Genomic DNA, 18805 nt, shown 5'->3' with positions numbered 1-18805 from the left:
CTGTCAGTAAACTCGCCGTGAAAGCGCTAAAACATACCAGTGTAGTGAGTTTACATTATTCACCCAAGAAACTTTAGTTATTAGAGCGCTACGGTCGGACGGTTTTTCATGGCGTTGTTGCACAAGTGAGCCACGGATGAGGAGATGCTGCTCGGTTATTGATTGAAGTAAAGTCCGAATGTCATTAAAACAGTAAGCTACATTTTTTGACACTTCTTCCACTCCCGTCCTTGCACGCTACACAGCTACAACAAAGATGACGGGGAGAAGACGCTGTCGAAGGTGAGCCACGTAAATAAGACCGCCCACAAAACGGCGCATCCTGAAGAGACTGTCAGAAAGCGACTTGAAGCGCTTTGAGTACCTTGAAGGTAGAAAAGCGCTATACAAGTATAACCCATTTATCATTTAAGATGATCTATAAAACACCATCTAAGTAGACCAGTGGTCCCCAACCTTTTTGTAGCTGCGGACCGGTCAACGCTTGAAACAACCCTTTTGTGCGAATGAGTGTGAATGAGTGTAAATGGGGGAGGGAGGTTTTTTGGGTTGGTGCACTAATTGCAAGTGTGTCTTGTGTTTTTTATGTTGATTTATTAAATAAATAAATTACTATTATTTCTTGTGCGGCCCGGTGGTTGGGGACCACTGATGTAGACCACAAGGAAGTCTTTTACATTTAGAAAAAAATCATAATATGACCCCTTTAATGCGCCTTTTGCATGAAAAAAGACCTGAATAGACCCGCTCATCGGCAGTGCGCCTTATAATCCGGTGCGCCCTGTGGTACGGAAAATACGGTATTTGCTTAAAAAGCCAGCCAAAAAGTGTCTTGAAGATAGGTCTTCAGAGCAAAATGTATGCAAAATGTTGACCAAAGAACCACCATTTTATGTTATATAGACCAAAATGAAGTGCTTGGAAAAAACAAAAAATCATGATATGATTTTGGTTTTGGTCAAGACCAGGGCTTAATGGCAAAAAAGCGAATACTGTTATTTGATGTCAGAGGATTGTGGGTCATGTTTCCTGAGAGGAGCGCCAGGGGTGCCCGCTTAAAGGATGCCCCAGGATGAGTGTGTTCTTTCCTTGGTGACTGGGCTACTAACTGCCAATAACTGTGATAAGAAAAAGTACTGCCACGGGGCTCTGCTACATTGTGACGGAAACAAATCTTCTCATCTTCTGACGGGTATTGATACAAATAGAAACCCAACCCTGGCTGAGGCAAAAGTGAGCCAACACATCAGAGCGTGACGTGACAATAAATAAATCACCCAAATTCAAGACTCAGTGGACTCTGACATGACAATAACAATACAGTAACAAGTAATAGCAGGCTAGATTTCAGACAACATCAGTCATTGTGTGATTACATTTTAGGCTTTTGCACATTCAAATTGCCCCAACCTAAGAGTGTTTGGAGATAAGAGCTGTCTCCTGGCCTTTTGTTATGCTTTAAGTTGCAAGCAAAAATGTGAGTTAGAAGCATTTCCGCCATTAGTTGCCGTAGCAAATGTCATAGTAAACACTGTAAGATCCACTTAAAACATCTGGTCTTACTCACTAGCATTAGCTCATAGCTTTAGATCAGACCTGGGCAAATATTTTGACTCGAGGGCCACATTGAGAGAAAAAATGTGTCTGGGGGCCAACGTGTACATGTGTAAAAATGATGTATACACATTTAGCTGTAAAAATCTGCTGTGCAGTATGTGTGTTTGGGTCCCTTTTTTCAAGGAACACTAATACCAAAAGTCACAATGTCCGAAAGAGTTCTAAAAAAAATATTACAGACCACCTCAAAAAAACGGAATGGAATTTTACGTTTTTTTACTGAATGGGACACCCAAAATGTACATTAAAATAAAGAAATGAGGATTTACAATGTCAACTATGAGCAATAAAACACTGACTATCAACAACATATGAACGTCGCTCCTGTTTTACTTCCCAGACCAGCTCCTCCATAGTTGTGTGTCTTTTACAATCAAGCAAAACACAAGAAAAATGTAACAGACAGCAAAATATGAATGCAAAGGGTAATAAACACCTACAATATGATATATTATCACTTTTATGCAGAACTTTGTTGTAAAAATGTGCTTCCACATCTGTTTCTGACACTGAAAACGAACCCCACCCACTCTGCTTTGTTCCTTGTTTGAGCTGCCGTGACGTAGATTACCGTAATAACTCCTATATCACCCAAAAGCGCAGATTTCAACCCCTGATATATTTTCTATAGTTCAAGACTTACGGTCGTTTAAAAACAGCACTGCACATCATAATGGCGGCTACAGTTTTCATAGAATAGAATAGAATAGAATAGAATAGAATAGAATAGAAAGTACTTTATTGATCCCTGGGGGAAATTCAGCACCACAGTTCGCTCACAATAGACAATAAACATTAAGGTATTTTTACATGTGAATAATATAAATACTAGGGGTGTGGGAAAAAATCGATTCGAATTCGAATCGCAATTCTCACGTTGTGCGATTCAGAATCGATTCTCATTTTTAAAAAATCGTGTTTTTTTTTGTTTTTTTTAAATTAATCAATCCAACAAAACAATACACAGCAATACCATAACAATGCAATCCAATTCCAAAACCAAACCCGACCCAGCAACACTCAGAACTGCAATAAACAGAGCAATTGAGAGGAGACACAAACACGACACTGAACAAACCAAAAGTAGTGAAACAAAAATGAATATTATCAACAACAGTATCAATATTAGTTACAATTTCAACATAGCAGTGATTAAAAATCCGTCATTGACATTATCATTAGACATTTATAAAATGTTTTTAAAAAAGAACAATAGTGTTAAAGTGGCTTACACTTGCATCGCATCTCATAAGCTTGACAACACACTGTGTCCAATATTTTCACAAAGATAAAATAAGTCATATTTTTGGTTCATTTAATAGTTAAACAAAATGTACATTATTGCAATCAGTTGATAAAACATTGTCCTTTACAATTATAAAAGCTTTTTACAAAAAACTACTACTCTGCTTGCATGTCAGCAGACTGGGGTAGATCCTGCTGAAATCTATGTATTCCATGAATAGACAATACTTTTGAATCTTGGCAAAAATCTTAGCCACACGATTATCAAATGTAATAGGAAAATTAATTCATGCTGACCAAACTGGCTTCATGGAAGGTCGACTATCTTCAGACAATACAAGGAAATTGTTTAATGTTATTTACTATGCTAGAAGTCTCCCTTATCCCACAGCAGTATGTACTGTTGATGCGGAGAAGGCATTCGACCGCATAAACTGCTCATTTATGTTTTGCACATTACGTAAATTTGGATTTGGAGATAATTTTATACAATGGATTAAGATGCTTTATACAAGGCCCATGGCATCAGTCAAAACCAATAATCATATTTCAGAACCTTTTTCGTTAAAAAGAGGAGTAAAACAGGGATGTCCTACATCTGGATTATTATTTAATTTGGTTATTGAACCCTTAGCTGCAAAAATAAGAAGTGAAAATAATATTCATGTTATAAAAATTGGCTCTCAGTATTATAAGCTATCGATGTATTGTGATGACATAATTCTCTACCTGTCACATGTTAACTCCTCTCTACACTATATCAATAATGTCATCACTGAATATGGCTGTTTATCAGGGTATAAAGTCAATTGGGACAAATGTGAAATATTACCACTTAACACTGCAAGAAATCACAAGTTCAGAACTCCAAAATTGGGTTTGGTTTTGAAATTCTATTGCATTATCATGGTATTGTTGTGTATTGTTTTCATTAAAAAAAAAAATTAAAATAAAAAAATAAAAAAAATCGTTTTTGAATTGAGAATCGTGTTGAATTGAAAAAAAAAAAATCGATTTTGAATCGAATCGTGACCCCAAGAATCGATTCTGAATCGAATCGTGGGACACCCAAAGATTCCCAGCCCTAATAAATACAGTCTATTATACAGCATTATTCACATGTGAATAACATAAATACAGTCTATTAAACATTTAAGTACAGTCAAAAAGGAACATATGCATTATACAGTCTGATGGCTGTCGGTATGAAGGACTTCCTGTGTCGTTCCTTGTTGCATTTTGGGAGTCTGAGACTTCCACTGAACGTGCTCATTCTCTACGCCAGGTCCGAGTGTACTGCGTGGGAGGTGTTCTCCATAATGTCTGATGTTAAAGGTCTGAAAAAATTATGTAGAACGTCCGGCGGGTCGGATTGAAAATCTTAACGGGCCGCATGTGGCCCGCGGGCCCTATTTTGCCCAGGTCTGCTTTTTCCAGCAATGGTAATGAAGAAAGTGAGTGTCAAGGAGAGAGCTGAAGTGGATGATTGAATTAAAGAAAGAAATCATCAAAGCAGGATAGAGCTAACTTAGTGAAACAGTTGGAGCGTAACACTGCTAGTGCACGAATGCTATGATCGAAGCTTTGACCTCAGCCTATTACAGCAATCTCAAACAGACTTCTGGCTTTAAAATGCATATATAATTCCAGTACTTTTAGGAAGATGAATGGTCTTGGTTAGTTTGCCATCTAGGTTCATAAATCTTTAAAAATGCAAGGGTTTCTTGATTTGGTGAAACTGTGACAGTTCATTAATACATAATCCAAACATCAGCTGACTGCAGCGCATCAAAAGCAGAACCGAAACAAAGTAGAAACATACCCCTCTCTGTTATCATCTTCATCTGGGTTTGAAATGAGCTGAGATCCAGCAAGGGACACATCTAGGGCAGCCAGAGGTAAGTCTCTGTATGAGAAGCTGACGAGCTTAACTGGGGCCACACGCTGGTTGTCCTCCTCCACCTGCTGAGAGATCACCTCCAGCTCTGAGGACGCAGCTTGGGTAGGGGGCCTGTCATTGAAGCACACAACAGGAAGAGCGTTAGAGTTCCGGGTCATGCAGGACAGATACGGAAGTCCGATATTCGACCAAAAACTAGGATGTTTTTTACTCACCTCTTTTAAAATATGAACACGTGGAATTAGTTTAGTATGTAACTGGTCTATTGACTGCGCATACAAGGATGCTCAAACTAACCAGAGAAGGTCAAAACTGACACGGCCATCGAAAGAGCCAAGCAACATTATCCTTCATTCATAGAACATAATTGGTGGTCTATAGGTTTGATCAAGTGGAAAATCAATACCATTACATATTCAGACACAAGATGCAATAAAGCCTGATATTATGTGTTCCTTCACATGACATTTAAGGGCACAATGTTTGCCCTTGCTCACTACATATTCTTTGTAAGGTCAGCTGTCATTTTATCTACCAGGAAAGGTCTTAAAATGTAAACACACAGAGAGGATTGTGCTCTAACAAGCTCAGCCAATACGGGACAAGGAGAAGCCACCCTACAAGCAGGGTCTTACGTGTCTTGGCGCTGGTCCCAGTGCAGCCCGCGTGGCACCGTGAATAGGGCAAAGGCATTGGTTACAAGGCAAAGACATCGGCTTGGCATTGTACCACCTCGGTGTTGAAAATTTGGGTGGTGGTGGGGGTGGATCAAAGGTTAATGTAAGCAGGCCTGGAAAGAAAAATAGGTTTTTCTCTTTGCTGGACCGGATTTTGATGAGAAGCGCTTTTATGAACCCTTTGAAAGGTTACTTTGTCATAAATCAACAGCTCACTTGAACTATATTGTCTCACAATGGTGCAGTTGGCCTGTAGAATGAGTTGCATGTGTCATCTATCCACCTGGCACTTCTAGACACTAATCAGTCATGGCAAAGACAAACTGTTCAGTGCATTAAAATCACATTTGTGGCCAATCAGATAGCGGTCAAGCAGCCATTACGACCACAAGGCAGCAGTGGCTGGATGGCATCCTGCACGAAGAGAGAAGACTTCACATTTCAACACTTGGATTCTTTTTAACGATGCAAACAAGGACATGCTACAAACTGGATGTGATAGCTGTCAGCACAACAAGGTATAGAAAAAGATCTATGGATGGAATTTTGAGTTCTTTGTTAAAATAATTATGTATAAGTTATCACACAACTCTTATGCTTAAAGGCCGTTGCTATAGTTATAATCAATTGTGCTGAAGTTGTACTTTTCTATCTGTGCAAATGCACAACTTGTGGTCTTGCTTTGCGAGTTGTCTCGTGTCAGCAGTTTGGTTCCAGACCCTGCCTGCTGACAGCCAAGGACGGACATCGAGTACCTCAACGCAGACGAAACAGAGACAGGGCGAAATCACGAGTGTCAGCACATTTCCATTCTGAATAATCATGTATTGTGTCTACTGGGGCTGCTTGCATTGCCCCTCCTTTCAGAAGCAGCCTCAGTGATGTCAACTAGGGACCTCCCGAATAAATAGAGGAGCACGTGGGACTGTACCTTAGAGCGTACTGTAACTGAGTGTACAGCCCAATATGTTTCTCCTCATGAGTAAAATTCAACTCTGTCTCTGCTTGATTCCTTCTTCTTGTCTTGTGTAATAGATAGTTCGGTGTTTGAACCTGACATTCCTGTGATGCGTTTCGACGGCCTTTTGAGGCCCTTAACATGCACAAAAACTTACTAAATTTTGCAGGTGGGTCAGGTTTGGCAAACAATTGTATACTTATGGGGTCCCGAAAATGACATTTTAAAAAATGTTTCTCGCGCCACCTCTAAAAGTAGTAAAAAAGTAGCCCTTCCTACCAGTTTCAAGTATCGACATGAAAATTGTTGAAGACGCCTATCATGACGGGCCGCAGGTAAAAGTCTCAAGATGCCATACTTGAAAACAAACAGGAAGTCTTGTGTCCGTCTGCCAATTTCCGTCCAAAAAGGGGCCCTTTCGAGACTGTGCAACAAGGGGTGGCACTTTTGTGGCCTCTCGTTGCTTTTTGTGAACTTTTGGATCTTCCTCTGGGAGCCATGGCCATTTCTGCACTGGAGACCAACGGCTTGCTTTCTGCCACACTGCATTTTGCCTGGAGAGACCGAACAAGCTGCGGAGGAAGAGATGGGGCTGCGGAGCTAGGGATGGTGGGGGGGTGGACGAGCCTCCTGGAGCCTGGGCTGAGCTTGTATCGGACACTTTGGTCTCCCTGGACGGATTCTTAATCATCCAAGCATACTGGACATTGGCCAAGAGCTAGTGGGCAGCCTAGGACGGAGTAAACGCTCTTGGTTGTTTTCTTGGGTCTGTTCCTGTCTCATGCCACTCTGCGCCCAACCCAGCAGATGATGATGCGGCGTATGTGGATGATGAAATGGAGATTTTGCTTTGTTAATGTTTGTTTTTTGTCTATGCATGGTGCAATCATATGTGCGCAACTTGTATTAATTGTTCCTTTTTTCCCCTTTGTGTTTTGGTTTTGTAGCTGTATGTAGAAATAGCATCTCTGAAGTGGCAGCTCGTTTCATCAGCTCTGTGCTCCTTTAATGGCCTTTGTGTTTTCTAATGTTTCCCTCTGTACTGTGTTCTTTCGTCAGTGTCACATTTTTCTTTGTTTTTTGCATTGAACAAAACAAGCGCTGACTACCAAGTCGAATTCTTTGTGTGTTTAACATACTTGGCCAATAAAACCGATTCTGATTTTAAGGGATTTCAAAAGTGACACATGTTCAAGCTTTGGCAGAAGTTCCTAGTTTATGAGTGCGCTTGTTTAAATGTTAGCTTTTCAGGTGAGGTTCTAAGACACAGACAGCATCAATGCTAACAGAGCTAACAGACGCCGTATTTCCGGCCAGCTGTCTGGAACCCGGCCACTGTGCACAATAAGTTTGTATCCAGACACTTGGCTGCCCCACGGAGCACAGCAACTCACTGTCTTGATATCATCAGCAAACCAAGACAAATGTGCCAAATCCATTACAGAGGGACAGGTCAGACTCTCCGGGCAGTAGCTCAGATACAAGCTCTGACACAAAGTACATTATTTTGTAGGATCACAGCTTTGTCGCTCTGACCTGTACTTACTTCACAATTTACTGCATTGACAACTCTGGTGCAGTTGTTCTTTGGGGCGTCTTTATTAACCAAGCGTTGGTACTAAAGTACATTCTTATTTAAGGCCTTCTACACTGAAGTGTACGCACACATTTAGATATTAACACTATGCTTTGACAAAAAAAGTGTTCATTCAAGTGCTATCTCAACTTAAGAGTGCCCAAACTAATAAGTGTTTAGAGGTAAGAGCTGTCTCTCGGCCAATTGTTATGTTTTATGTTTTAAGCACAACAATTTAGTTACAAGCATCCCCGCTGTGGGTCATGAGGTTGGAAGGTCCTTTGGTTTACACATGTGCTCCACTTGAACTGCAAAAACTTCCACAGAATTGCAATGGATATAAAAAAAAAAGTGGACAGTGCTGAGAAGAAGAAATGGATGATAGTCTTTGAACTACAAAACAAAAAGGAATCCTCAAAAACATGACCAAGCGTACTTGGGTGAAGCAATTCGAGCACATCACTGCTTGTCTGCAGCAAACTGAAGCGGCATTAGTCGATACCGTCACCCAAGAATGTGAAAGTAATAACTAAACGCCGGACATTTATCCATGAAAATATGGAAAAGCAGCTGGAGGGAGATATCAAAGAGATCCACTCTCCAAGATAAATACTGTATTGTACTTCATAAAACAACTTTGTTACTGCATTGTTTTTATGCAATATTGCTTATATAAAAGGAATGTTACATATTTAAATTTTGATGCACCAACTTAATTGATTTTAATTTATTTCAATGGGAGATGTTGATTTGAGATACAAGTGTTTTGAGTTGGAGTTTGTATGTTCTCCCCGTGACTGTGTGGGTTCCCTCCGGTACTTTGGCTTCCTCCCACCTCCAAAGACATGCACATGGGAATAGGCTCCTCCCACCTCTAAAGACATGCACCTGGGGGTAGGTTGATCGGCAACACTAAATTGGGCCTAGTTTGTGAATGTGAGTGTGAATGTTGTCTATCTGTGTTGGCCCTGCGATGAGGTGGCGACTTGTCCAAGGTGTACACCGCCTTCCGCCTGGATGCAGCTGGGATAGGCTCCAGCCACCCCCGTGACCCGAGGGACAAACGGTAGAAAATGGATGAATGCGTGGTGTTTTGAGTTAAGAGCTCTGTCGCTGAACCAATTTAAGCTTGTAAATTGAGATATTACTGTACTTGACAAATTATTTTTAGAGTCAAATATGTATATTCTCACTTTTATTAGGTACACTTGCACACTCAGATGCGAACAAAACGGCCTACTTTTCATCTTAAAATATTTAAATGTTGGTTTTACAGTGGCGTAAAATTGCACGGCATCATACTGAAAGCATTATGTTTTAGCACTTTGATTATCTTACTAAGCTGTTAGCTCTAACTAAAATGCAAACGGTACAGTTTTACACACTGCAAATTACAACCACAATACACGTACTGTATATGTAAATAGTAAATGTATAATGAATACCCTTTTGAAGTCATTCTGTCCGCGGTCTCATCATCAATAAACAAGTGAACTTGCTCCATTAACCGCCATACATGCACATGTCGTAACACTGCCTCCATCATGTTATACTCTTGATGTGGTATGCTTTGGATCGTCACAATGATCTACATCCGATTCCATGACATGGGAGGCCATGTTAGATGTTTTCTGACAAATCCAAGGCAATGCACTGATGTGTGTTACAAATTGCGTGAAATATGTAATAAGGATAAAAAAACCTCCCACTGTTTCCACTTAGGGTTGTCTCAATACCAATATTTTGGTACCGGTACCAATATGTATTTCAATACTTTGATAGTTTTCTAAATAAAGGGGACCACAAAAAATGGCATTATTGGCTTTATTTTAGCAAAAAATCTTAGGGTACATTAAACATATGTTTATTATTGCAATCAAAGAACAATTCTGTCTTTAAATAAAATAGTGAACATACTAGACAACTTGTCTTTTAGTAGTAAGTAAACAAACAAAGACTCCTAATTAGGCTGCTGACGTATGCAGTAACATATTGTGTCATTTATACACCTATTATTTTCTACACATTATAAAGGACAAACTGTAAAAATGTATTATTAATCCACTTCATTTACTGTTAATATTAAAGTTAAAGTACCAATGATTGTCACACACACACTAGGTGTGGTGAAATGTGTCCTCCACATTTGACCCATCCCCTTGTTCACCCCCTGGGAGGTGAGGAGAGTAGTGGGCAGCAGCGGTGCCACGCCCAGGAATCATTTTTGGATATTTAACCCCCAATTCCAACCCTTGATGCTGAGTGCCAAGCAGGGAGGTAATGGGTCCAATTTTTATAGTCTTTGGTATGACTCGGCCGGGGTTTGAACTCACAAACTACCGATCACAGGGCGGATACTCTAACCACTAGGCCACTGAGTAGTAATATCTGCTTATTTTCTGTTTCAACATGTTCTATCCACACTTCTGTTAAAATGTAATAATCCCTTATTATTCTGTTGTTTGATACTTCACATTAGTTTTGGATGATACCACAAATTTAGGTATCAATCCAATGCCAAGTAGTTACAGGGTCATACATTGGTCATATTCAAAGTCCTAATGTGTCCAGGGACATATTTCCTGAGTTTATAAACATAATATAAGTTTTAAAAAGAGAAAAAGGTTTTGTGACGATAAAAAATATCAATGTAATCATAGTCATATCGACTAGATAGGCTCCTGTACTTGGTATCATTACAGTGGATGTCAGGTGTAGATCCACCCATGGCATTTGTTTACATTGTTACGCAGTGAGCTTTTGTATCCTCCTACGGTGTGTAGTGAAGCATGTTTAGCTATTCCTCGTCCTCCAGTGATAATGATACATGTAAGAAACTTTCTTTATTTGTCGCCATGGAGGCCAGGATTAGTGATTTAGAAGTAGCTAAAACACTGCAGACTGCGGATGGACATTAGCCGCTGACTAGCTAGCCATGTTTTAAAGCACCTCTTCCTGAGGGTGTTTCAGTGTTATAACTTCACCTTTATCTTTACTTTTTAAGCCAAAATGCGTCCATTCTCCCTTTTCTGTCTACACACTGTGTCTGCTTGTAAGTACTCCGTTATTGCGCGCTGCCAAACATGCTCCTCTGCTCATAAAACCAGCAATGTGACGACGACACGCCGTCATGCCTGTAAAAAAAAATATGGCGAACTGGTACTTTTCAAACAGAGTACGGTATTTTTCGGATTATAAATCGCTCCGGAGTATACGTCGCACCGGCCGAAAATGCATAATAAAGAAGGAAAAAAACATATATATGTCGCACTCGAGTATAAGTCGCATTTTTGGGGGAAATTTATTTGATAAAATCCAACACCAAGAATAGACATTTGAAAGGCAATTTAAAATGTCTAAAGAATAGTGAACAACAGGCTGAATAAGTGTACGTTATATGAGGCATAAATAACCAACTGGTATGTTAACGTAACATATTATGGTAAGAGTCATTCAAATAACTATAACATATAGAACATGCTATACGTTTACCAAACAATCTGTCACTCCTAATCGCTAAATCCCCTGAAATCTTCTTCCTCGTTGTCGCTCCTGGTATGCGCTGCTATCGATGATTTCCTTTTCGGTGCCATTTTTGTTCAGCCATTCTCAGTTTTTATAAGTTACCGCCAATGTTGATATGATCCATTTTAATAGCTACGGCAGTAGCATATAGCAGTTAGCATCCTTTGACCCACAATGCACTTCTGCCATGACTCTCCCCCGCCGAATTCTTATTGGTTGAGGTGTGTGTGTGGCGATTGCTGACGTGTGAGTGACGATTGCTGACATTTGCTTCGTCTCGTCCGTGAATTAGATAAATAATAATATTTGATATTTTACGGTAATGTGTTAATAATTTCACACATAAATCGCTCCGGAGTATATGTCACACCCACGGCTAAACTATGAAAAAAACTGTGATTTATAATCCGAAAAATACGGTATAGTACCATTTTTGATTAATTAGTACTGCGATACTATACTAGTACCGGTACAGTCTTTCCCACACATTCATTTATTTGTGGCGGCCCGCCACGAAAGAATTACGTCCGCCACAAATAAAAAAAAAAAACTTTTTTTTTTTTTGTCCTGTCCAGCTTCTCAGGCAAATCATTTAGTTGATGTAGATGCTCATATAGGCTGTTCAGATTTACTTTACAAAAGAGAAGTGTAGGATACTTCTCTTGTTGCCTTATTTGTATTTGACCACTACTGTTTTCTGTTTATTTGTTACTGACTGTGGCAGGACACCTCTGCCTCTGTTTCACTTTATGTTGCTGGTAAATAATATGGTTGTAGTAGTAGGCTAAAGTTAAATTATTTAGTATGCACTAATTAAAGGGGCAGAGCTTTAAGAGACATTTTAGCTTTTATATTTTACAAGATATATTTTTTGTAAGAACCACAATTAATAAATATATTTCAGTGAATAACTTATTGCTCAAATTTGTATATAAATATGTACATAAAGTGTTGTAATTATATTGTAAAATGGATGGATGGATGGATGGACGTTTAAAACAAAACTGTTATTATTAATTAGTAAGTATACATTTTTTAGCCTTTTTAGAGAAAATCATATAATTGTAGTAAATTATGCAAATTACTCGATGATGTCATGGTGACCACGACCATAGCTACGCCCCCACCGCCACAGGTATCTTGGCAGTTTATGGGAAACACTGCGGTATACTGTCCAACCCTATTTCCACTACATAAATGCTACAGCAAAGTCAGGCATCTTCTCAAAGGTAGTCAGGGTGAAAAAACTCCAAAGACCTTTCTCCACGTGAGAGATTTCCATCTGTCGCCTCATTCGCTTTGGGCTACACTGAATCACGCTTGTAAACAGTCCTCATCACCTTCCCGCTATTATCTACTTAGGGCTGATTGGCCACTGTGCTGACTTTGAGTTTCTAACTGTACTCAGCACCCTGTGCCTTTAACCAGAGAACACAGCTGACTGAACCCACTCTGGATTCACTTCCCCCCACCTCCCAACTACGTTCCCCACTCTACGCTGCTGCAGCCTCCCTCTTCTTTCTCCCTTCTCTTAGCACCAAGCTTGGCTGTTATCAGAATGCAGGGCTTGTCTGGGGGACCACACACACACAGGAGTAATTATTAATAAGACAAGTGACAAGTGAGCATCCCTCATGAATGCTAAAAGGTGCCAGCGGAGACAGGAGATAGCGGAGATGTTCCACTGTAGATGAGGCCCAAAGTCCCTTCACAGGAGAATACGCAGGTCCCATTGAGCTAATCATTTCCCGCCACGCTGAGATGCCTTTATGCATGAGATGGCGTGTTTGTCAATAAAGATTGAGGATTTCACAGCCTCTTCTATACAAGAGATGTGTTTGGCATACTTACTGGTGGTTGCTCATGTTGAGAGGCTTCGGAATAGTGGACGTTTACACTAAATCAGCCACAATGTCTATTCACCACAGCAGTGCACTGGCTCCTTCCACACCTTGTGCAGCAAAATACAGAAGACAATGACATTAGAACAGGAATATACACAAACTGTGATAAATAAACTGACATTCACAGATTTATCAGTTACACTTAATTTTTTTAAACACTTCTACTTCCTGGTGGGTCTCTCCTCTAACCTTTGCCTGCATGCTCTGTTTAACTATTTTCCCAGGGAGCACTAAACTGTAATGGATTTTAAATCTCCTTTAATATACGCTCCGCTCTGTGAATCAGGGGGGCTGAAGATGGTCACACCTCTTGCATAGCAAGTGTGGAAGGATGCTTACGAGCTATAGCTAGCTCATTGTGCCACGGGATAGAAGGCCATTGAAATGGGTTAAGTGACAAGCCACTTTGCATGGATGCCACAGGACGCTCGCTCGCTGCTTTCAGTCAGTGTCAGGATGTAAAGTTAATCAATGGTATTCTAAATACTTGTGTATTATAATACAGTACAATACGCGGATGCTAGAACATGTGCTCAGAGTTCAACTTTTCACACCACACATACAAATTACAACATCAATACATACAGTACAGGCCAAAAGTTTGGACACACCTTCTCATTCAATCTTTATTTTCATGACTATTTCCATTGTAGATTGTCACATCAAAACTATGAATGAACACATGGAGAGTTATGTACTTAACAAAAAAAGGTGAAATAACTGAAAACATGTTTTATATTCTAGTTTCTTCATATTAGCCACCCTTTGCTCTGACTACTGCTTTGCATACTCTTGGCATTCTCTCCATGAGCTTCAAGACTGTTGGAAAACCATTGCAGGTGACTACCTCTTGAAGCTCATGGAGACTATGCCAAGAGTGTGCAAAGCAGTAATCATGTGTTCATTCATAGTTTTGATGCCTTCAATGACAATCTACAATGTAAATAGTCATGAAAATAAAGAAAACGCATTGAATGAGAAGGTGTGTCCAATCTTTTGGCGTGTACTGTATATATATATATATTAGGAGTGTAACGGTACACAAACATTTCGGGTTCAGTACGTACCTCGGTTTAGAGGTCACGGTTCGGTCCATTTTCGGTACAGTAAGAAAACAACAAATATACATTTTTGGGTTATTTATTTACCAAATTTGCAAAATCTTCCACCAAAAATATTTTTCTTAGTGGAATATTTTATGTGAAGTAATCGGAACCTTGGATAGGTCAATAATTCATAATAACATTGATTTTGAGTCAAAATTATGTTTTGAGCAATGACAGTTTGAAAGAAAAAAAAAACAGCTTTGTTTTATTAGTCAACATTGCAACTTTTTCTAAATTACATTTCACTTTTAAGCTTTTTTATTTCACTTTTGTTATGTTTTTGTTTATTTTAATAGTATTTTTATAATGTGCCGTGGGCCTTTAAAACATTAGCTGTGGGCCGCAAATGGCCTCCGGGGCAGACTTTTGACACCCCTGCTATAGATAATAATAAATTAAATCTGATAAATCTATGGATAAAAAGCAGAGCCTGGCGACGCATGCGCGTTTATCATAACTCTCTCACTCTCTGTCTCTGCCCCTCCCTCACCAATGCTGCTGTGCGCACAATTTGTTTTGTTTTTAACCCCTTCTTAACCCTGAATGTACATTGAAAATACACGCAACCCTAACTCAAAATGCCGGACATTTGAGGCATTTAAGAAACTCCGCCCTGACAGCTACGCAAAAGAGGACATGTCCGGCGAAAAGAGTATCGTAGCCCGTTAGCTGCTAGCATGCCGTGTGTTGTGCCTTGGTGTGCATTGTTTACACAACGTGCGTTACGCTACTTAATATGTCCGTGTGGAAACTCGTTCGGTACACCTCCGAACCGAACCGGACCGGAACCCCCGTACCGAAACGGTTCAATACAAATACACGTACCGTTACACCCCTACTACATATTTATATTTATATATATATATATATATATATGTGTACAGTATACAGTTGCACAACTCATGCAAATAAAGTACTGCTAAAACATTAGCTGATTACATGTTCAAATGGCATGTATACTACTTGGTATGGGGCAGTATGGCGTAGTGGGTAGAGCGGCCGTGCCAGAAACCTGAGGGTTGCAGGTTCGCTCCCCGCCTCTTGACATCCAAATCGTTGTGTCCTTGGGCAGGACACTTCACCCTTGCCCCCGGTGCCGCTCACACTGGTGAATGAATGATAGGTGGTGGTCGGAGGAGCCGTAGGCGCAAACTCGCAGCCTCGCTTCTGTCAGTCTACCCCAGGGCAGCTGTGGCTACAAATGTAGCTCACCACCACCAGGTGTGAATGAATGATGGGTTCCCACTTCTCTGTGAGCGCTTTGAGTATCTAATAATAGAAAAGCGCGATATAAAATCTAATCCATTATTATTCATTATCATTGTAGTACAACTTGCTGTTGATGCAATAGTTGCCCATATATTGTATATACATATTATGTCTATCATTATATGGTGTGTGCATATCATGCATTACAATGCAGTTTCATGTCATAATCACTACGTGAAAAGTAGTACTTCAACTTAAAAGTGTTTTGAGATAAGCGCTGCCTCTCGGCTATTTGTTATTCTTCAAGTTGCAAGCAAAAATTTAAGTTACAAGCATCCGCGCCATTAGTTGGCGTAGCAAATGTCACGGTGAAGCCTGTGATCCGGCCAAAACATCTGGGGCCGTACTTATCAAGCTTCTTAGAATTACTCCTAAGAAGTCTGCTAAGAGTTGACTTAAGAGTAAATAAATTATTCGCTGAAAGCTGCACTTAAAAGTTAGTTATCAAGCGTCTTACTCACACTTTCAGCGAAGTGTAGGACTGAATCTTAAGTGTCACACTCAGAGCTGAATTACGACATTACTATGTGCCGTAAACGGAATTTTAGGTGACGTCATTTCTGTGTCTATAGAAATGACCAATCACGGAATGGAATCCGTTGTCTAAGAATAAAGAAATATCTTGGAAATATTTAAGTGGACAATGGGAGTGTATATTTTGACAATAAACTACAAAATAATACAAAACAAACTAGTCCCCACCGGCACTCACGCTACCGCTCCCTCTCTTCTATCGCCCACACACTCACTGACGTCACTCACCTCACGGCCACACACATACGCTACTGTCATAACATTTTCTTTCCAATTCATTAATTAGGCAACTAATTTGAAACTAGTGTGGGTGGCTCTATATATACTAGCCCACTGCAGACACATGCAGAAATCAACAAGGAATCGAAAAGTATTAAATCTGTGACAAAAATAATATCCGCTCTGTCTAAACGATACCGTTTGATCAGCTGCTCGTCATCAAAAAAAACAAAAAAACATTGTTCCGTTCCCTGAACGTTCGCGCACGTCTCTCTCGCCTCAGTGCCATCCCCTGCTGGCAACTCCTAACCACTTAAGACACCTCTGAAGGTCTCTTAAATATCGTGGAGAGTAGGAGTGATTCTTAGACTTAAGAACGTTGATAAAAAGCTTTTATTCTTAAGTTTGAGAGTAGGACTAAATTTCGCAAATTCTCAGGACTTAAGTGTAAAATGGCACTCTAAGAAGCTTGATAAGTACGGCCCCTGGTCTTACTTGTTAGCATTAGTTTATAGCTAGAGATGGACATAACTTAGTTTTCCAGCCATTGGACCGAAGAACGAAAAACGGTACTGAGAAAAAGAGGTGAATGATATTCATTGAATTTAAGAAAGAAATCATCAGAAATATGATTGTGTAATCCAGGGGTTCTTACCCTTTTTTTTTTTTTTAGCTCAGGACCCAACTTTTCCACTGTACAGGAGGGCCCACTCAAATATTGACACTGACTTAGTAATCTTACACAATTTTAATGCTGTTCATATATTATATTCAACTTGACAGTTTACAACCTTGTCAAATGATGATAAACCAACTCATCCTAGGCATTCAAACTACCATTTTCCAAATTTCAACAAATTTCCAGGAATACCCGTTTTTTTGGTCAACTATTTCCATCCTTAAGTTCGACTACTCCTTTCACATTTTTCCACCCATTTCAACCGTTCCACCGTCAAAACACTACTAATATTCAAAACCAAGTTGGTTACGGAAAATTCCCGGTTTTCCCCAAATTCCAGAAATTTCTCAATTAAAAACGGTTACTAATTCAAAACATTTTGACCGATATAAACAATTCCAACACCAAACATTTCAACTCATTGAGACCATTCTAGTTATTTTACCATTTTCAAAAAAATCCCCGAAATTCCCTAATACCATTTACTACTTTAACATTTCTTGCCAGATTTAAACAATTCCAACATCAACCAATTCAGTTCATTTAAATGATAAATAAATGATAAATGGGTTATACTTGTATAGCGCTTTTCTACCTTCAAGGTACTCAAAGCGCTTTGACAGTATTTCCACATTCACCCATTCACACACTGATGGCGGGAGCTGCCATGCAAGGCGCTAACCAGCAGCCATCAGGAGCAAGGGTGAAGTGTCTTGCCCAAGGACACAACGGACGTGACTAGGATGGTAGAAGGTGGGGATTGAACCCCAGTAACCAGCAACCCTCCGATTGCTGGCACGGCCACTCTACCAACTTCGCCACGCCATTCTTGCTCAATCAATTTTTTAAAAAAAATCCATCTTTTCCCGAAATTCCCAAATTTCTAGGAAGTTCCCATTGAAATGAATGGGACATTTTTCCAAGTTGCACAATTCCCACATTTTTCAAACCATTCCAACAGTAACACATTTCCACTCATCCTGGACATTCAAACTAACACTTTCCCAAGTTCCAAACCAAATTCTGGTTTTCCTGGAAATTAAAACTCTTCAACATTCAAACAATTCCAACATTCAAACCATTCCAACATTCAAACTATTCTTGCATTCATACTACATTCTGTCAGCATTTTTCAAATCAGTCGAGAAATGTTGAAGTAGAAACATGTTGAATTGAGAATTGGAATTCCTGGAATTTTGGGAAAACTGTGAATTTGTACAGTCCTGATTAAGAGGAAAGTTTCGACGGTTGAAGTGGGTTGAAAAATGTGGGAGGCGTAGTTGCCAGAAAAAAGGGTGGAAAGTGGGGTTTGGAAAACCAGTAATTCTGGAAAATCCTGGAATTTATTTGAACTTGGAAAAAGGGTAGCTTAAATTTCCAGAATGGTGGAAGGTGGAATGGTTTGAATAAGTGGAAAAATGTGGAAATGGTAAAAGTTAGAAAAATGGCCAATTCATTTTGAATGGGAAAAATGCCCCGGAAAAGCAGTCACACAATAAATTGCTGCCTTAGTAGACGACCATGCCTCCAAGATAAAGCACTTCTAGGAATGTGAAAGCTGCACATGTGAAATGTGGGAGTTGACTCTTTTTATAA

General features: G+C 39.8%; 1 protein-coding gene across 2 annotated transcripts in view; it reads right to left on the bottom strand.

The window, feature by feature from the left end:
• tmem266 (transmembrane protein 266) overlaps positions 1-18805 on the bottom strand; it is an 80957-nt gene that overhangs the window by 57210 nt on the left and 4942 nt on the right. For both annotated transcript variants that reach the window (XM_062061311.1, XM_062061310.1), the window contains exons 3-4: positions 13350-13449; positions 4685-4873 (exon numbers count right to left, since the gene is read on the bottom strand). In XM_062061311.1, coding sequence (XP_061917295.1) covers positions 4685-4873; positions 13350-13363 — 203 coding nt within the window. In that variant the 5' untranslated portion in view covers positions 13364-13449. The remainder of the gene's footprint in view (positions 1-4684; positions 4874-13349; positions 13450-18805) is intronic.

Source organism: Entelurus aequoreus, linkage group LG10 (assembly GCF_033978785.1).
Source record: "Entelurus aequoreus isolate RoL-2023_Sb linkage group LG10, RoL_Eaeq_v1.1, whole genome shotgun sequence".
In the NCBI taxonomy this organism is placed as follows: domain Eukaryota; kingdom Metazoa; phylum Chordata; class Actinopteri; order Syngnathiformes; family Syngnathidae; genus Entelurus; species Entelurus aequoreus.
This window is presented reverse-complemented; position numbering and strand designations above follow the sequence as displayed.